This window comes from Podarcis vaucheri (genome assembly GCF_965113315.1).
Source record: "Podarcis vaucheri genome assembly, chromosome: 6".
NCBI classification, from domain to species: domain Eukaryota; kingdom Metazoa; phylum Chordata; class Lepidosauria; order Squamata; family Lacertidae; genus Podarcis; species Podarcis vaucheri.
This window is the reverse complement of record NC_138764.1, coordinates 39,581,204-39,602,884: the sequence shown is the minus strand read 5'-3', so window position 1 is coordinate 39,602,884 and position 21,681 is coordinate 39,581,204. Positions and strand designations below refer to the sequence as shown.

Below are 21,681 nucleotides of genomic sequence, written 5' to 3'. Positions count from 1 at the left end.
ATGCATGGAATTGGTTCCTCAGATAAAGAAATCCATCTGGCATAACTGAAGGGCAAGCCAAAAGCTTTTACTTGAGAACTGTCAGCTTTAATGGGAGGTGCTGCTGGTGAAAATGGTGGTGAATAATATCTATTGATATTAACCAGTTGGGACACCTTTTTATCGATAAAACTATTCAATTAGTTTTAAATGTGTTGTTTTCATTTGTTGATGTTGTACACTACATTGAATGCTTTTATAGTGGGAAAGTGGAATAAATATCTTTCCATGAAGTAAGTAACCCCGAGAAAAAAATGTTTTTGAACCACAATAATTAACATAAAACAGGAACTGTTGTAGGCACATGCATCTCCAAGCCTTACCTAGCTGTTTCCTGACTTCCTACCCCACCCTGATTCTCCTTTCCGATGAAAAGCATCATTTGAGTTTAGTCCTACCTGCTTTTTCATTCACCCAACACCACAAACCTCAGTTTACACAATGACCCTAAAGTGGGTTTGTACCAGACCAAAAGTGCAGGTAGGTGGACACACAGAGAGAGCCTGCTGTGGAGCAATGCCTGAGGACTCCTGCTGTTGTGGGCCATTGCTGGTGTCCTACCCCTTCCCCTCATCTTTCCCCTTGGATTTGTGAAATTCTAAAAATATACTGAATGAGCCACATTTCAGCTGGCTAGCTTTTTGCATTCTGTCTGTGAATTCTTGATTGCAATTGTGCCAGTTGGTTCTTATGGATTTGCCTCTGCTGACTGAGTAATATTAATGAAACATCCACTTGTTTCCTCATCTATATGCTTCAAGAGGAGGGGAAAAAAACCCCACTCATATTTAAAACAGCAATTGGAAGCCCAGTGTAGGATCCGTGATGGGAAGCCTAGATGGGAGACTTTGGTGGGGTGGACAATTAAGAATTTGTCTTAACCACAGTCTGGGTTTGATCACACGCACCCCTGTAAAGGCATTATTTTAGAAATACATATGCTTTCTGAACAGAAAATCCTGCATGTAGGTGACCCAGGGCTATGTGTGCCAGCCCTGCCTCCAACATCTCTCTGTGTGCAGACTGTACAATCTCTCTATTCCATACCTTCCTGTGTTGAGCAAGGAAGATCTGATGGGAGCATCTACCTGCATTTTTGGGTTGTATCCACAGTGTAGGGAGGCTAGTTTAGCAGAGCTCATGCTTGTATGGTGATTTCTACTCACCTTCAAATGGATGTGGATAGAATCCCCTTCAGACCTTCTATGTTCAACATCAAAAGGTCTGGGACTAAGTGGGCAGCCATAAGGATGTTTGGAACAGTGACCCCCAACATGGACTGATGTTTCCAATTCAGGCATAATGCCAAAAGAGGGGGCAAAACAGCTCTGTGATGTATTATCATACTTAACAGTTCACAATCCCTTGTGCTTAGTAATAACTACTAGGTAGTTAGTGAGGAAACAGTTAACTACCTGAGATAGTCCATCTTTTCAGGGGCCACATAAAAGACCTGAAGAAAGTCTTGGGGGTGGGGGGCAGGGAAGAAGAGAAGTCCAGGCCAGGAAGTTTATGTCATGCATTTAACACATTTAAAATATTAACTTTGTTAAATACATGTTTGCTAATGTACAATAGATGTGGAGGTCAATATGAATGTGGCAGATAGAAAAATGGGGCTAAGGCCTTTCCCATGCATACTGCATTCCTAACACCAAACCCCGAAGATGCTGTTTGGAGGGAATCTGCTATTAGCACCAATATTTAAAATTCTGATATACATAATACTTCTGAAACCAGCAGTTCTTGAAGTTAATTATACAATTAATTTGACCTTTATAATAATTACACACAGGCTTTTATATAATATACATATTCTGGTGAATAACAGAGGAAATAATTCACTTTATCTCTAGCTGGCATAATGTGAGTTTGGAATGCTCTTATTAAAAGTGGGGCAAAATGCAGTCGGAACACAAAAGGGTAATACTTGGAGGATGCCAGAAGTTTTAGGAAACTAGATAGCTAATGTAAGTGGCATCAGCCTAATCATCTAGTCCACACAATGCTCTCATACTCTTTGACATCAAGGTGGCATCTAAGAGGCAAACTAGGAATTTAATTTCAACTTCATGCGTCTCTGTCCTAATTATGGGTTGGTTTTGGAGTGTAGTTCTGCTCATGGAATGGTCATTCCAGGTTCCCACTCATGGAAGAGAAGAGGTGAATTTCACTGATTCCCTATTTACCCATCACCATGCATCCTCCCATCTACTTTTTAGTGTAAGGATCCCTCCAGCATAGTGTGAAAAGTAGTGCGAGAGGTTACCAGAGGAAATGGGAATCCAGAAAATTGCTTCCCGACTCATGGGTAGGAGCTTCCACAGATGGAAGGGCGCCATTGGATCTAACCCAATGTGCCTCCTGTTGTATGTTTAATTCTTCTTTTCTCCATTTGGCTAAACATACCTGTCATCATCTCCCTTAATTTCCATGCCCTATCCCTCTCTTTCTGTCTTCTGCCATGCATCTTTCTTTGCTTCCCTCTGTTTTGAAAATGTGATTATGTCATTTTAAGTGCTTTCTCAAGATATGTTCCTGTAACAATGGATGCTATCTCTCCGTAGATTTGGAGACATTATTGTAATGCTCACATCCCCCCCCCCCATATTTTGTGCCACACCAAAGTCCTGGTGCTTGAGATACACTATTTATCAAAGTTTCTAAGCTTGTATGGAATTTACAGATGTCCTTTGAAAGTTCTTAAGTGTTTAAGTAACAGTTTTGAATATATTCTTAGAAAGGTGGGTCCCCTTCCCGCCTGTTTTTATTTTGTGGTCTTACACCATCTGCTGTAAGTGGGTGAGTAGTTGAAGTGTACTAGAGGGAGAATTAAACTATCGTCTGAGTTTTAAATACACCAAGAACACTCATAAAAGTAAGAAGTTTCTGGACAAGAGCCAGCTATAATTCCTATTGCTTGACACAAAGGAAAAGCCTTGGACTCCCTGTACGATTAAATAAACAAATACATGTCTTCTCATATACAAAAGAATGTAGCTTTCAACCCAGAACCACCCGCATGACTCTGGCCCTAATGGTGTAATTTTCTGCTTGTGAGAGATTATGTGCTGTTCATGATTAGTACTGTTTAACATTAATGGCTACTAGTATTTGTTTTCTTTTTCATTGGGTGAAATGACATGTCGGGTCCAAATAATGCTGTTAATAATAGGATGATGTTAATAGCGGGAGGTTCAAAGATGCGACCCATGAGGCACAATCCACTGCAAAGATCTCCTTCACAAGTCCCATTGAAACCAATGCGTATTCCTCAAGAACACATTAAATGACAGGTGGAAGATGTGCAAGAGCATGGTCAAATGTGCCCTGCTGTCATTTCGATGTCCTGTATAATAGCTCTCATTACCTCTTTACATCAGTATCTGTGGTAACAAATGTCTAAAATGAGCTGCTGTAAAAAGATAGGCTATGCAGGAGACTGAAATCTGCAATTTTTGCATTCTTACATCAACATGAAAAGGCTTATGCTTTTTCCTCAACAGTAATGTGAATGCAAAATCTAAATGGGCAGCAATGAAATTAGCCCAATTTTTTATGTTTAGGTAGCACAACACTCCACTACATCCCCCCAAATGCACTTCCCCTCCAAAACCACCCCCCTTTGAGTTGGGAGAAAGGATTCAATGAATCTATCACATAAAAATGGTTGGACGAGTCAGATATGTGTGGGTCTCAAAATCAAGTGCAAAACTCTCCACTGCATTTTCTAAAATGGGAAAAACTCAAAACAAAACTATATTGGAAAAAAGGTCACAGAATCAGAGAATCATAGAGCTGGAAGGGACCCAAAGAGTCATCTAGTCCAACTGCCTGCAGTGCAAGAATCTTTTTGCACAACATAGGGATTAAACCCATGACCCTGAGATTAGTAGAGCCTCATGCTCTACAAACTGAGGTCATATGAATCCATCATATGATTAAAAAAAAACAAACAGCAAGGAGAGAGGTAAGAAGAGAGAAGGGTTATGTCATGATAAAGGCTGTGAACACATGACCAGTTTAAAGTGCAACAAGTTTGTCCTTTTTCTCTGTTCCCATGGAAGTTGGTTTGGGGGCAAACACATCAAAATGCAGTGCTTCATAGGAAATGACAAAATAGATGTGGACTGTGGCTAGTGTCACGTGTACACTGCTTCCCAAACCAGTGGTGGGAGCACATTGGATGCAGATTAAATGGGAGTATGTGCATAGCCAAAGAATTAAGGGGAGGGGGTATGGCTGAATATTGTTTAGTAGCTCAACGGGCAATGCTGTGTGATCCTTTTGGGTTAACAAGCTGAGAAGCTTGTCTTGCACAGATATCCATGAGAGACAAGGACACTTATTAAAGTAGGGCTAATCTCAAACAGCAGGGAAACCCATTTTCAGTGTTCAACTGTGAGAATGCTTCCTGGAAAGAGATTCAGAAAGAAAAGGCTTCTGGGCTTTTGAGGGAATGCAGACATAATACGTTAGCCTACAAATCCGCCCCACTTCCCAGTGGGGAGGAGTTACGGTGGACCACGTGGCCATCCACTCCCTTCCAGGAGCAGGAGACGAAGTCCCACATCATCCAGAGATTCCCGGCCACAACATTCACCAGGCAGCCAATCTGCTGGCGGGGGGGGGGCGGGGGCGGCGGGGATGGGCCCCATTTAAGCTGAGGTGTGAACCAGAGAGCTTCCTCTTGGCTTGCTTCCTCGATTGTTAGGCACTGGTTGATCTTATGATGGGCGAGGGCAGGTGTAGCCATCACCTGCCCCTCCAAGCTTAAGGGTATTCCATTAAAGGAATCCGGGGGTGTGGATCTTGTCCAAAGCCCGGGGTAGGGCTAGGGCCATGCCATGACCCCGTTGGGAAACCAGGGGGAGCTCGAGATGGTTTGCATCGACAGGGCTCCCCCTACTGGTGGTTGAACCTTACTGGACTCCCTATGTGATGGGCAGGAGTCAGATATAGTCGGGTCAATTCCAATGTCTATGCCAATCCCGGTCACATTCTGTAACCAATGAAACTGTGGCCTAAATTTACCCAATAACATTAACCTAATATCCATGTTCTTGTGTCTTATTCACCAACAAGGGGGTGGTCTCAGGGTCTCAGCACACAACATTTTTTCTTTCTACTAGCTGTCGTAGAGAGAGATGGACTGGTAGCATTACAGGAACAGTGAATGGACTGAATCGAGATTCTCAAGTTATGAGAACGTGAATCTGGATTATTTCCAGGTACAAAGGATATTGGATCATTCTTGTGGTCCCCAGCTACAGCCAAGCCTGTTGTGGGGTAGCGATTTGTATTTGTTCCTGAAACCATTTCAAACTGCTTGATCCCAAAGGTATCTGACAAGGCATAGCTGCCCATACTGTAGCTTATTTATATTCTTAGCAATATCTGATTCCACAGCTTTCTGTGTAAACAACAAAAAAGTAAAACATCTTTTAAATGAAAAGCTATTGAACACTACAGTATACAAAGAAACCCGCCAATGTACTAACACTATTGTGCCTGTTTACAGATGGAAAAAAACAGCAAGTATGAATCATTGTAATTCTAAGTTCCTTCAGAGAGAATTACAAGACCATATGATATCCTAGCGTGTTAGATTTTGCATTAGGATCCATGACTGAGTTGTAAGACATCCAGACAGCTCCATATTGAGCACACATCTGAGGAATACAAGTTATTTCATCTTCTGTTGGCAGTTTGCTTAAACAGCTGGCTTTGAATGTGTTTCTTGCCTTATGCTGGCATACAGGAAGAAGAGCTGAATTTTGATTTGCCTAGCCATAGACTCTGTTCAGAATTATCCAAAGAAAGGCCACGAGCATCTAATAGTTTTCTAGAGCAATTTTTGGTGTACATATATATGATTGCTTCACTTAGATTTTGTCACCTCAGCTTCAAAGGAAAGTAATTTATCCTGCCTATTCATAGTAAGTTATGGGAAATCTGATGGTGTTGGCAGGAGGAGGGTGAAGCATGTTAAATTGCTGTGAGGAGAGTAATTAAATCCACCAGCTGTAATTTTGTGGTAATGGGTGGCATTTAGCAGAGGAAGACAAATTTTGATGATGGAACCTCAATTTGAAGAATGAGGGAGAAGAAAGGATAGTGTTAGAATAGGCATAATACACTGTCTTGGCTGACTGGTAGTTAAGGATGGCTGAATCAGTCAATTCTGCTTTCTCTCATATTCTCATATTCTCAGTTGAGCATTCCACATTTCCACATCAGTTTCAAATATTTTGAACAAGTTCTCATGAAAATTCGGCAGCATTTTTACTGTGAATTTCTCCTGATAGACATCTTTTAATACACATACTATTGCAAAGCAATATTGCTCTATATAATGCAGTTCTGAATGCTATTTTCACAAACATATGCCTTTCTGTGCAGATTTTATCCTTATATATGCATTTTTTGTATACATTATTTTGCCGGACAACTGTATTGAAAAATTCAGAGAAGTGTGAATTTGAAAAGATGACTGGGTTTTGGTTTACACATTGTTTCAAAAATAGCTTCATCTATAAATGTAGATCAGATTTCTCCCCTGTCCCAATCTGGTGGGCATTGCACTAGGTGAAATGTGGTTTTTAGCAGATAGGCAATGCCCTATATAGTATGACATGGAAATTACAAATGAACTAAGACGGAAGCACTACAATGTTCTGCCTTAGTGGGTTTGTTACGGTTCTTGTGCAGTAACTTTTAAACAATAAAAGAGTTACTGTTAATCTTCTGCAGTCTCTGGCATTCATTAAATTAGGCAGGGATAGTGGAAGCATATACTTACTAATGTTTTTGATCCCCTTCCTTTGTTTTCTCATTCAGCCTGCGTAATAATTGTGAATGTTTGTGATAGAAAATAGTTGTTATTTTTACCTGCCCATAGTCTTTAAGATGGGATATAATTACACTGAAACAAATCAATGGCAGCTTTCTAAAGATATGACTGGGAACAGGATGGGAAACATGACGTGTTCTGCTTTAAGTTACTAACAACCCAACAGAAGCTCATTCAACGAAAGGCAGGTGCATGACATTGCTTTATAGTTTATTTCCTTTAGCAATGACAAAAGGCTTCCAGTTTCTCTCCATTAACCATCACTTTGAGCAGCAGTGAAACTGCAATCAGTAGTGCTGTAATGTCCTAAAAAGACCCAATGGGAATGATGCTATGTCATGATGTAACATTGTTCCCTTGGCCATTGTTGGGAAGAACAATGAGATATTTAAATTCCGACATGACTCACCAAGAACACCATCCTATTCATACCAGAAGTCCACCGGCAAAGTCACTTGGAAGAATGTGTGTAAATTGCATTGGGCCATTCTGTGGGTCATTTCAGTGCCGTGAAGCTGCTGGCTGAAACTCTGACAGTACTTCAACTGGTGGGAAACACTTTGTTTGGTTATGGGAAAGAAACTGGAGAATCTCCTGCTGCCTCTTCTCAAAATGGGTAAGTCTCATTTGCCTCCTCCTAAATTGCCTCACAAAATGGCTTTTCTCCCTGCACACTTTCAAATGCATCTTTACAATACAAATTTCGCAAGGGGAAAACATAGCTTGGAGGATGCAAGGCAGGACTTGGAGCAGGACTATCTTCACACAATGCACAACTTCTCCATTTTTAATTGCCTGCTCTGAAACTGCTTTTTAAAAAGAAAGAAAAAAAAGGGGAAAAATTATATCATGGTTCTAATATGTGCATTTGCACATAATGCACCGTTAACCCAGAAGAAAGCCTTCACTTGTTAAAATGCTAGTCATTGGGATGATAGGTCTTCACAATGTTTTTCACAGAGCAGGAGAATGCCCTGATGTTGTCTTATGAGTACATTTATTAGTCCTTGATATTATGTAAAACAATTCTAGAGTTAGCATAACCAACCATAATTTTTAATTGAGTACTAAGGGTTTTAAAACACACAAAAATCTGTTAATGCATATGCAACAGATCTGTGTTGACTTGGAGTCATAGTCACAGTGGAACCCATCCAATCAATTAATCATAGATTGGGGTGTCCCCCCCCCCCATTCTTCTTCTTCACATAGTAAGAAGAGTGCTTGCTCTTACAAGGTGCTATTGTTCCTGCTGTTTTTCCTTGTGCAGTCCCAACGATTTCAGAAAGGCTACTGTGGGTGGCATGTTTGCAACTGGAGATGTAGGCAGCAATCTCAAATGACTGGTTTGAGGACCTGCAGAAGATGGTGAAGCCACCCCCTGCCCCAGTATGCAATTAGATGTTGCCCAACATTTGCTTGAATTAGCCTGTGATTTTATATTCATTTAACTGGAAGTAAGCCCCACTGAACTCAGTAAGACTTCTGATAGGCATAGGATGTGAGTGGATTATGTATGAATGTAAATATCCCATCGAGACCAAAGGAATTACTTCGACGTCCATTGTTAGGCCAAGTCTTAATTGCTCCTGTCAGTGAGGCAAGCTATAATTTTTTTTGCATCTTTATGCCCTATACGTTTTGCAAATGTTATTATTATTACTACAATTTATACAGATCTTAATTGGCAAAAGCATTCTAATTTTACTCGGCTCCATTCTTACTTTTCCGTAATGCGCAACAACACACTTTTGTACCTGCATGAAAAAATATGAAGCTGAACAGTGCAGAAAGGGGGGGGGAGCATTATAAAAATAATTAAGGTTAAACTGCTTGGGGGCAAGTGCAATCAAAACAATCCTTTACAAACTGTACTTTAGCTGAACAATTCAAAAAGCAACTATTCTGAATATAAGCAAATTCAAAGGGAGGCGATCCCCTTTTGTAACCCCCCCCCCCGACTTCTGATAGAAGACTACTGAAAACTGTCTGGTATCAAAGCATCTCATGGATTAGACCTTCTGCGGCTCTCTGTTTCTACAAAAGAAGAGACAACCCAGGAAAGGGAAAGCTAATTCTAAAGATTTTGACACACTGCTTCTGAGTCTGTTGAGTGCTTCACATTCAAAACTTCAAAAATGAAGCTCCCAAATCATATCTTTTCTACTTTCTCAGGCTCTTGCTCAATAATTGATGAAACCATCTATATGCTGATGTCAAATCTTAGAAAAACGGGGATGGTGGTGGTGGGGAGAGAGATGTCTCCTGCTGCTCTTTTAGTTATATACTTGCTTTAAAAAAATATCATATTAGATATGGCTCCTTCAAAAACGTCTGATGTTCAGGAGCAGCTGCATAGGCATCATTCTCCCCAATGACCCTTATTATCAATGTTAGAATTAACAAGCTTGAATTCTGATGTGCAATCTGGCATGAATGAGGACAGATTTCTGTCTTCTGGCTAACGGATGGGTGAAAATGCTGCTTCGGTGCTGTTCAGTCAGGATGGCAGGGAGTTAAGCTGATAACAATGCAACAGCTTAAGCCGGAAAACGAAAATGTATGCCATATTAATTGCCTGAAATTGCACACAAGCTGGCAGTCAAACAATGAAAGGTATGTCTTGCTGTCTGATTTCTCTCATTATCATCTCCCTGATGAATACACCTGCCCAAATGCTTTAGTTATTTCCTCTAGTTTGACACAGCACTGGAAAATATTTAAGAACAACAACAAGAAGAAATACTGGGAGGGGGAAAGAAAAGAGGGGAGAAGAGATTAAAGGTTCTGTGAAGGGTATGCCTATTTTTTTTTTAAAAAAAAATTATTGTAGAAAAACTGGACACAGATACCAGTAATAAATCCCACTGAACTCAATGGGACTTGCTTTTGAGTAAGACATGCATGTGCTTCAGGGGTCAAAACAGACATGACATTAATTGCATGATTGCAAGTTTAAATAGTTGGCATTCAGCATCAACACTGTGTGCAGGGGAAAGTTTTATGTTTAACCCTTTCCCCTATGTATGGTCCTGATGAAATCCGGTCATCCCACAGTGGAAATTATTTAAGAAACCCACAAATGGGGCATTTTGGGGGGCAGAACTGGATCAGCACCCTTTGCCGCTGTTGCATGATGTCTATGGGCCTGATCCAGGCCTCTTCACCATACCAGCCTTGAAGTCTGTTCAACTTCAAGTGTATTTGTCCCTGCCCCCACTTTCTGCACTGGCGGCGAAAATGGTGATGTCTCTCAAGCCCTGTTGTTACTGGAAAAGGTTTGGGTTAACCCCTAAATAAATATAATAATTATTTCACCCTATCATTTTATAGCACATCTTGTCCATGGATCATAATTATTCTTGCCTACTTATGCTGGCAGCTTTTCTTTATTTCCCAATCTCCTGCACCACCTTCGTTACTCTCTTTTAAAATTAGATAATTGCAAACCCTCCCCCCCATCCTACATGACTTGTGTGCATTGATCTAATCTGAAACACAGCCTTAGATATATTGGTTGCAGTGCTGGAAAGGCTGTTAAGAGAAACAAGTTGGGGGAATTATCTTTAGCTTGCAGCTTGTTTTATGCAGGTTTAAAATACTCCTTTCCCCCTGTAGTTCAATCTATCAAATGTCTGACCCAGTTCTTTTCATGTATACTTACCCAGAGAATAACAATAAAAAAATGCTTGATATGATCAATGAGGCTAATGGCATGCACTTCAGAATTCTAATGGCAGATTGGTATTAATGAGTATGTACGTTAGAGGGGAAAAGGTGTTGTTCATATGCTCAGAGAAGAACAAGTGCTTTTAGAGAAATGCCTAGGTGAACTAGGCTTTTCTATGAAGACATGTCAGATTTGCCTCAAAAGAAGTATCTGAAGTACCCAATGCAATCTACAGTCATGCACTCATTAAGTTATATGCAGCCTTCAAATAATATCACAGCATAGTCTAGCTCACTAAACTCCCCTAACACAGTCCTTTGCAATAGCAAAAAATATGTGTTTAAAATATACGCCTTCTATCCACAGGACTAGTTCTGTCTGCCCAAGAGAACTTTGGACTTGTGTTTCTTCAACGCTTCTCTTTTGCAATGAAAAGATAGTTCAAAAACAGTTGGGTTTTGGCATGGTAAAAAGGTAAAGGGACCATTAGGTCCAGTCGCAAACGACTCTGGGGTTGCGACGCTCATCTCACTTTACTGGCCGAGGGAGCCGGCGTACAGCTTCCAGGTCATGTGGCCAGCCTGACTAAGCCACTTCTGGCAAACCAGAGCAGCGCACGGAAACGTTGTTTCCCTTCCCACCGGAGTGGTACCTAATTATCTACTTGCACTTTGACGTGCTTTCGAACTGCTAGGTTGGCAGGAGCAGGGACCGAGCAAAGGGAGCTCAGTCCGTCGTGGGGATTCAAACTGCCGACCTTCTGATCAGCAAGCCCTAGGCTCTGTGGCTCAGCCTCTAAATGGAGTAAGACAAAAAGTCCCACTAGGCCCATGTCTATTGTCCAAGCCCTTTGGTGCACCCCAATGAGTTCTTTGGATCTTGGCTGTTTTCATGTTTCTAAGAAAGCAGTAAAGCTGTGGCATATTTGTGTGTGCTTTACTTGAGAGCTGAAGTCCAGAAAAGCCTGCTTTGAAAAGGCTATGAAATTGTTGCCATCTACCCGAAACAAAATAATTTCCCCCCCTTCCAGTAGCACTTTAGAGACCAACTAAGTTTGTTCTGGGTATAAGCTTTCGTGTGCATGCATACTTCTTCAGATACACTGAAACAGAAGTCACCAGACCCTTATATATAGTGAGAGAAGAAGAAGAAGAAGAGTTTGGATTTGATATCCCACTTTATCGCTACCTGAAGGAGTCTCAAAGCGGCTAACATTCTCCTTTCCTTTCCTCCCCCACAACAAACACTCTGTGAGGTGAGTGGGGCTGAGAGACTCCAAAGAAGTGTGACTAGCCCAAGGTCACCCAGCAGCTGCATGTGGAGGAGTAGAGACGAAAACCCAGTTCACCAGATTACGAGTCTATCGCTCTTAACCACTACACCACACTGAGTGGGGAGGGTTATTACTCAGAAGGGTGGTGGGAACAGGTGATTGGCTGATAGGTGTGGTAAACCTGTTGACGACTGTTAACGACTGCAATTGGTCTTACAGGGGAAAGCCAGGGGTAAGATGGCTAAAATAGCTTTATCATGTATAATGAGATAAGAATCCAATGTCCCTATTCAGACCAGGTCTCTCCATGGTTTTAAGTTTGGTAAGGTAAAGGTAAAGGTACCCCTGCCCGTACGGGCCAGTCTTGACAGACTCTGGGGTTGTGCGCCCATCTCACTCAAGAGGCCGGGGGCCAGCGCTGGCTGGAGACACTTCCGGGTCACGTGGCCAGCGTGACATCGCTGCTCTGGCGAGCCAGAGCCGCACACGGAAACGCCGTTTACCTTCCCGCTAGTAAGCGGTCCCTATTTATCTACTTGCCCCCGAGGGTGTTTTCGAACTGCTAGGTTGGCAGGCGCTGGGACCAAACAACGGGAGCGCACCCCGCCGCGGGGATTCGAACCGCCGAACTTTCGATCGGCAAGCCCTAGGCGCCGAAGCTTTTACCCACAGCGCCACCCGCGTCCCTTACGTTTGGTAATAAGTTGCATTTCAGCAACTTCTCTTTCCAGTCTATCAACCCATTAGTGCTTGAAAGCCACAACCATGTACAGCTTCATTCTGGCGGTTTCAGTTATTCTTCTAATTCCTGCTCCATAAAACAACACAGTGCCCTATTTCTGAAAACTCCTGCCATCTTGTTCAAAATAGCTTCTTCACTCCATCCAGGCAAAAAATAAAAATAAAAATGGAATGCAGCTTACTGAAACAGAACACTGCAAATATTTATGTTAACAAAATTTGTAATGTTGCCATACGGAATCTATATGCAGGGGTTACCCATAGCTCAATGCCTCTCAATGAATGACAGCTGCCATTATATTTTGGATTGCGTTTCACTTCCTCAACCTGAAATTCTTGTTTGCAATTGGGTACTAAGCCATATTTACTTGTAAATATTTCAAGATGTTTTGATTGTCAGGTTAACATCATTGCTGATGTGTTCAGGAATGTGTGCATGAACTCCGGGCATCTGGGCATGTGTGGGGACTTATGGGTCCCTGGATCAGGAAAAATCAGTTTATCCTTGGGCCACAAATTCCTATAATCTGAAAGAACTTGTATGTACGTTGGTCCTAATGGTGTTCAGCACATTGGTTCACCAAAGTTTCTGTTAGTGGAATAAGGATTTGAATCTTCTTTCCTGATGAAGACCCCACCACAATCCACTCTGAAAGGTTGAAGGAACACATAGGAACAGAGTAGCTGAAGTATGGAGAGGAGATCAGTTAAAAAAAACCTTCCCTTTCCACTAATGGAAGCCTTTGTCAGAAGCCTTCTGTCTGTGTAAGGGATGACATTGGATACAAGAGATGGGTGTGTGAGTTATTTTGCTTGCCTTTTCATGAGAAACTACTTAATTCATACTTCTTGAACCAATACACAAACTGAAACACATATATCTTTGAAAATTCACACTTTTCTAAACTTTGCAGTGCAGTTATCCAACCGTATGTACAAAAATGCATATACTGTGGAAAATATGTGCTTCGACATGCATATATTTGTGAAAATGACAGATTATATTATATGCATTATATTAGGGGGAATTGCTGGGGGAGATATCAGTGATAGTCAAAAACTACACAACATTGTGTTTATTAGGAGAAATTCACACTGAATTGTTGACGGATTTTTAATGAGGGATTTTTATTTATTTTAAAAGTGCAACTTGTGGGTAAATTCAATCATGCTTATGATTATTTATTAGTTGCTTTCCTCACAAAATGCTCAAAGCATCTTACTAAAACAATATTACAGTAAGAAGCAAGTATAGCAACCAACCATGAAAACCTCACAATGCAACTGTACGGATAAAAGACAGGTCTTACAGACCCCACCTCACAAAGCAGGCTACAAATACCTGAAATTCTTCAAATTAAGGCCCCAAAACCAAGGTTAAAAGGAGAAGTTTTTAAAATTGGAAAAATGAGAAAGTGAGAGAAACTGAAACTGAAAGATCCCTATTAGAAACAGCCCTCTATCTATCTATCTATCTATCTATCTATCTATTATCTATCTATCATCTATCTATCTATCTATCTATCTATCTATCTATCTATCTATCTATCTATCATCTATCTATCTATCTATATCTATCTATCTCTATCTATCTATCTATCTATCTATCTATCTATGTATCATCTATCTATCTCTATCATCTATCTATCTATCTATCTATCTATCATCTATCTATCTATCTATCTACCTACCTACCTACCTCCCTCCCTCCCTATCATCTATTTATCTATCTATCATCTATCTATCTACCTACCTATCTACCTATCTATCTATCTATCATCTATCTATCATCTATCTATCTATCTATATCTATCTATCTATCTATCTATCTATCTATCTATCTATCTATCTATCATCTATCTATCATCTATCTATCTATCTATCATCTATCTATCAAACTGCTTTATAGATTGATAGTTGCAGTATTGTGTGCTACTTTAATCACATTTTATTAACAAATAAATAAGGACCAGAAGCTACAGCTTAATTGCCTACTCACAGCATCTGCTCTATCGCTTTGCCTTCTAACATTTCTTACTTGATCTCAATCCATTTTTACATGTGTAACTTAGCGGCACTTTGAAAATATCTTCATGCACTCAAGCGTGTTGTTGTTTTAAAACACACACCATGTTTTTGCTGCTGTTGTTTATAATGGGACACCAAAAGTTTCAGAAAGATCAAACCTGAAAACATTTCCAGTAGGAATTAAAAAGGCTCCTTTTTCCCAGAAGAAATAGAGGCTATCAATTCTTGACTTGCCTGCCCATGTGAAATAGTGGGTTTTTGTCTCTGATGTCGCAATTTTGTTTAAAATAGCCTTGATGATGGCAGGGTACACGCGAATGATAAAATCATAAAGATGACAGCCTAATCTTCAAAGATGACCGATCACAGATAAAAGATTAAGTAACTCAGCATTTGAAATACCAGATTATCTGTCTCCTGGCATAGTGTCTGTGTATCCCTCCTGCTGAGTTCTGCAGAGATATCACTGACATGTAAAGATGCTACATCTTACATACCAGAATTGCTACAGAGAATGCCGTTCCCTCAGGCCGTCAGGTTGAAAGAAACAGGCCCTCAAATGAAATATTAGTTAATCAAACATATGTCTGTGAGACAGGCAAAGTACTTGGGCGCGTAAAAGATAAGCATATTTTAGCGTGGCTATTTAAAAACAGCTAAAATAGTTCATTTTACCATATAATTAGCACTCACAGGTGGGACAGTGATGGGTTAGTGATTATTATACACCTTTTATTATCAATTTTATGTACCCCAATAATAAAAAAGCCATACTTACAAGAATGATTAGACATGCTGGTCCTATAAAACTCCATATAAAGTTGTTCTTTGTGCTGAGCCAACATCTGAAAAGTAAACAGTGCATAATGTTTGCAAATTTGCTTACAGATGAATCACGCCTGTCTTTGGAATCGGGTGTTTCTGAAGACTGGAAATGACTGCTAGTTGTGATGACTATATATTACCTCCAGTATCAGAATCAGTATGCTTCTGGGTACCAGTTGCTGGAGAACATGAATGGAAGTGTGTCATTGAGTTCATGGCCTGCTTGGGGCAGGGCCGGATTTAGGTTTGATGAGGCCCTAAGCTACTGAAGGTAATGGGGCCCTTTATATGTTCAGCTGTCCTTTGTCAACAACAAATTGCAACTGTTTTTGTGTGTGTTGAATATATGCTATAAGGTAATTTATGGACCTAATAGGTATGTAGGTTTTATTTTATTTGTTTTTTATCTTATATTTTGGAAATGTATATGCATTTTTTCCCCTTTAAGTTTTTTAGGGGGCCCCAAGAGAGTGGGGCCCTAAGCTATAGCTTGTTTAGCTTATATGTAAATCCGGCACTGTTTGTGGGCTTCCCATAAGTATCGGGTTGCTCTCTGAGGGAACTAAATGCTGGCTTAGATAGGCTTTGAGTCTACCGGGCTCATTTTGTGTTCTTATGTTATGGCCACTAGATATGTGGTATTCCTCATTGTGGGAAGCCTATTGCTGAGGGAAGCCACAAGCCTGATTGTCTGAATTACCAGACTAGTGACCCTGCATGATATGTTTTTTCACCCAACATATCATGTTAAACCCGAAATAGTAGTCATCATAAAATAATGTTGTACACCACCCCAAACTCTGAGTGTTGCGAGATTCTTTTATCAATGCTGGGAAACCATTTTGTTGTGGTTTCAACAGAAGGAAAAAAGGACCATTCATTTCACGGAAGGGAGCAGTTCTGTACAGACATGATATGCCCACCTCCTTATAGATATGGCAGCTTGGGTTGCACATCTGAGCTACCACAAGCATAAAAACCCATCTGGATCAGGGCATATGCCTTTGCGTCTAGAACTTAACAGTGAAAATTTCCATAAGTATCACGGTATGTATTCCCTGCAACCCAAGAAGCAGATGTGTGCAATCAAGTGTCTATGCATTCATACCCTGGTGGGTATGGCTTTCATGCCCAAACGTGCATCTGTCTGGGGCTAGATTCCTTCATCTAGTACTCAGAACTGCCTCAGAATATCCAGAGACTGGATTGATAGCAGTGTGCACAGCACTGACAAAATGGTAGGGGTGGTGAACATTAGCTTCAATAATCTGTTTGAGGGAAGAGGAGATTGCATACACCTTTCATAGTTGCAGAGAGGTCACGCATCTCTTTCTGAAAAATAACCACCATAGTCGTCAAAGCTGGCTGGGCCAACCGTTCCTTCGATGGGTAGTCGCAGTCCAATATAATGTACACAGGAGTGTGCAGGCAACTCACTGTTATGTGAACATAGTTTCCTGTCAGAAACATGCTTAGGCGATCACATCTCAGTGGGCTGACGCAGGAAGAAGTCATGTCAGAACTATCTATAACTAAAGTCAATATGTAAACAATGAATTACACATCAGTTCTTTCGTAGTATTTCGATCCCAGTGCGGCAGAAATGCCAACCACCACTGCTGGGCTCACGTAGCCAAAGATATAGAAATTCTTGTGTAAGAATCCTTTATTGTAGATTACTCCAACAACTATAAGGTACAGGTGAATGCCTTCGATACACATCCACGCGAAGGCAGCTAAGAGGAAGTAATGGAGTAATCCAGCAGTGATTGAACAGAATAGCTAGAAGGGAAAACAGAAAAAAGCATAAGTGAATAACATAAAAGACTCCATATCTTGCAATGCAGGTTAAAAATGTTGTCATAGTACAGTACCAGCAAAACCTCTTCCACTGGAAATTTGTCTCGATAGGAAAATGGCCCCGGCCCTGTCATTACTTTTCTGTAAGTACACAGGAAACCACCAAACCCATTTCATTTTAAAACTCAGACCTCATTCTCATTTCTTTTTGCCTGTGTGCCTACAATCACATGAAATACACAAACCGATGAAGCAGATGATATATATTTTCCACAGAATGTGTTCAACCTTATATATACCCCCTGCTCCACATGGGCATGTATACAAGCAGCCCCTTTTTACACTGAAACAAGTCCAGGACAACCCCTGTCGAAGTAACCCTCTACCATCACCATCGATCCCCGGCATTGAATGTGTTGGCCTAGTGTGGGGCTCCGAGGAGAGCTTGGCTGTCTGGCAGGTGTACCGGCCACCTAGCGCACCAGCAGCCACCCTGTAAGGCCTATTGGAGGCGGTGGCCGGCTGGGCCTTGGAGTTCCCTAACCTATTGGTATTGGGGGACTTTAACATCCATGCTGATGCCACTCCCTCCTCATAGGCTCTGGACCTGGTGTCTTCCATGGCGACACTAGGGCTCTCCCAGTTTGTTTCGGGCCCCACACATCAAGCAGGCCACACGCTGGATTTGATCTTTGGCGTAGGTATAGATGTGATCATGTCTCCTTCGATGAAGGTGCCATGGTCTGATCACTACGCTCTGAAAGCCAGGATTGACCCCCACCCTGCTTAGGTGGCGAGCCGATTTGGGCTCGCCCGCAGAGGCTGATGGACCCTGATAGATTCCGCCAAGCCTTGCGGGACCTTGCTCCCCCTGGCGACTCATTGACTGATCTTGTTGAGGGCTGGAATACCCAGCTCCTGGCAGCCATCGATGAGATCACACCTAAGCGCCCTCTGCGACCCCGCAGAAACCGGGTTCCCTGGTTTACCGAGGAGCTCTGGAAAATGAAGTGGGACCTCAGACGGCTAGAGCGAGTATGGCGGGGTGCCCGTGACGGAGCCTCAAGAACATCTTATAGGGCTTTTATGAAAACCTATGAGATGGCGGTGAAGGCTGCTAAGAAGTCATACTTCTCGGCCTCCATTGCATCCGCTAGCTCTCGCCCAGCACAATTATTTAGTATAATTAGGTCTTTAACGTCCCTTGAGGGACAGCCAAATTTAAACAACAATTTGACACACAGCTGTGAGGCATTTGCGAGCTTTTTTGCGGAGAAGGTCTTGTTGCTCCGCCATGACCTCCCTGCCAATTTGGATACAATAAAGGAACTGGAGGCCCCTCGACTGTCCTCGGGTCCAGTATTGGACCACTTCGACCGGATATCCCCAGCCGATGTGGACAGACTCCTCCGAGCTGGAAAGCCCACCACCTGTCCTCTCGACCCGTGCCCATCTTGGCTGATTAGAGCGTGTCCAGACAAGGTGCGGGCCCTCCTGGGGGATGTCATCAATTTGTCCCTTGGCACGGGGACATTCCCAGGGGAACTGAAGGAGCCAGTGGTGCGCCTGCTCTTAAAGAAAACATCATTAGATTCTTTAGATCTATCCAATTACCGCCCGGTTTCGAATCTTCCATTCCTGGGTAAGGTGATTGAGAGAGCGGTTGCTGAACAGCTTGGTGGGTTTCTGGATGAAACATCGGCTCTGGATCCATTCCAGTCTGGCTTCCGCGCTGGTCATGGGACCGAGACGGCTCTGGTCGCCCTAACAGATGATCTTCGTAGACAGCTGGATCGAGGTGGGTCGGGGCTGCTGATTCTTCTAGATCTGTCAGCAGCTTTCAACATGGTCGATCGTGAACTTCTGGACCACCGCCTTGCCGACGTGGGGATCCAGGGCACAGTCCTTCAATGGCTGTGCTTGTTTCTCTCTGGCCGGGGACAGAGGGCGGCACTTGGGGGGGAATTGTCATCGCGCCACTCCTTGGTGTGTGGAGTACCTCAGGGTGCAATACTCTCCCCAATGCTTTTCAACATCTTTATGCGCCCCCTTGCCCAGCTTGTTCGGAGTTTTGGGCTGGGTTGCCATCAGTATGCCGATGACACCCAACTCTATCTGCTGATGGATGGCCATCCTGACTCGGCCCCAGACACACTGACCAGATGTTTGGAAGCTGTGGCTGGATGGTTACGTGGGAGCCGGTTGAAGCTAAATCCTTCGAAGACAGAGGTCCTGTGGCTGGGACGGGGCGATGTGGGATTGGGGGGGCAACTCCCATCTCTTGTGGGGGCGTAATTAGTGCCAGCACTGTCCGTTAAGAGTTTGGGTGTAATCTTCGACACCTCCCTTTCCATGGAGGCGCAGATTGCAGCTATAACAAAGGCGGCATTTTTCCATCTCTGCCAAGCTAAGCAGTTGGCTCCTTACCTCTCTCGCCCTGACCTAGCCACTGTGATCCATGCGACGGTCACCTCCAGACTAGATTATTGTAACTCGCTCTACGTGGGGCTGCCCTTGAGACTGACCCAGAAACTCCAGCGGTTGCAGAATGCTGCAGCGAGACTCCTTACGAGGTCTTCGCTGCGAGATCACATTCACCCGGTGCTATACCAGCTGCACTGGCTCCCGGTGGAGTACAGGATCAGGTTTAAGGTGCTGGTTTTAACCTTTAAAGCCCTATATGGCCTAGGACCCTCGTACCTACGGGGCCGCCTCTCCTGGTATGTCCCACAGAAGAACTTACGGTCTGCAAATAAAAACATATTGAAGGTCCCAGGCCACAGAGAAGTTAGGCTGGCCTCAACTAGAGCCAGGGCTTTTTCGGCTGTGGCTCCGATCTGGTGGAACACTCTGTCACAAGAGACCAGGGCCCTGAAATCTTTCCGCAGGGCCTGCAAGACAGAGCTGTTCCACCAGGCCTTTGGCCAGGGCACAGCCTGACTCCCCCCCTTGGCAATCTTCGCGGAGCTCTGGCCCAATGGTTGCCAGTGGCTTGAATTAATTGATTTTATAATGAATGATTTTATAGTGTTGTTTATGCTGTACTTTTGTACTGTTTTATTGTTGTTAGCCGCCCTGAGCCCGGCTTCGACTGGGGAGGGCGGGATATAAATAAAATTTAACATAACATAACATAAATTGGCATTAACACCTTCTGATATTATTGGAACATGGTCAATTTAAACTCAGTTAAAAATCTGCTTCCATTTTGTCTTAGTTAAGGCTCCCATTCTCAGAGTGGACCACTGGCAGAAGACCCTTCCTTCTCTTCAATGAGGCTTACACTTTCTGAATGGGATTCCCTGGAATCCTTAAATGAGTGTTTTATAGCCACAGCTATTTGTGGGTAAAACATTCACGGGGAAACTGGAAAATGCTACTTGCACCTCTGAAAAAGGCACTTTAGAGCACACATTTGCTTTCCTACCCAACATGAAATGGCATGGGGAAAGGTCACATACCTTATTATTGTTCATGTTAATTCCAACAAGAAAAATTAGCTCAGCCAGAAAAAGGCTGCAACAGAGATTTTTGTGAATTGTTGTCCTTGTACTTTGAATTTCACTGAAGAACCAGAAAGTGAAAATGCACATGGAGAGGCAGATCAAGGAGATAATTATTCCAAGCTGAGTAATTCTTGTGAGAATATAATAATTCTTGTCATCCTGGGAGGGGGAAATAATAATATAACATATTGGAGAGAATGGCTAAAGAATAGCTTCTTTAAAACCTCATTTGATACTGGAGTTCTGATTCTATTTCATTTCCCCCCTCCATACTCCTTGTTAAAATACCCAGCCAAGTCATTGGTTGAAATGCTTTACACATTTTTAAATTGATTTTATTAAGGTACTAGTTGGTACAAGGAAGTGTGCAAGGAAAAATCATAGAACTTGGACGATAGGACTTATCTCCTCCTCTGCCTGCGCCTTCTAAATTTGCTCTGGAGGATTGGGGGAAACCCCAGAACAGGTTTGGGGGAGTGCAGTGGGGGTGCAGGCTATCTGTTATCTGGTTTTGCATTGGTATGCCTGGATAAATATAGATATCAATTTCTTCAGGGACTGTAGAGATCATCAGATTGAATTGGCAATTATCTGTCACCAAAAGCCATAGAGCCCAGCATATTTCTTTTCCAAGTAGCTGTCATTAATTTAACTGCCCATTAATACCTTATGACAGAATAATGTAATGGATATCATTTGAAGTGCTTTGAAAATTATCCCACTCAAAGAGATGGAGCATAAACCTGGGGTTTTTTTAATTTTATTTTTAGAAAATGAAAACAATTCACTCTTGACTTGTCTTGTAACTTGTGCCTCACTTGCTTTCAGATTAATATTTTAAACCCAAATTAAGTAAACACCCCGCAGATGCAAAACACACTCTTGTATTTGAGGACTCCTCATGAGCTGCGAAGGAGTCTAAGTATAACTCGAGGGAGGGAGCTTT

The 21,681-nt window shown here is 42.3% G+C and overlaps 1 protein-coding gene across 3 annotated transcripts in view; it reads right to left on the bottom strand.

The window, feature by feature from the left end:
- Positions 1 to 21,681, bottom strand: part of ADGRL4 (adhesion G protein-coupled receptor L4) — a 90,451-nt gene that overhangs the window by 6,806 nt on the left and 61,964 nt on the right. For all 3 annotated transcript variants that reach the window (XM_082228088.1, XM_082228086.1, XM_082228087.1), the window contains 3 exons: positions 20,691 to 20,894; positions 16,991 to 17,211; positions 15,383 to 15,449 (listed from right to left, as the gene is read on the bottom strand). In XM_082228088.1, coding sequence (XP_082084214.1) covers positions 15,383 to 15,449; positions 16,991 to 17,211; positions 20,691 to 20,894 — 492 coding nt within the window. The remainder of the gene's footprint in view (positions 1 to 15,382; positions 15,450 to 16,990; positions 17,212 to 20,690; positions 20,895 to 21,681) is intronic.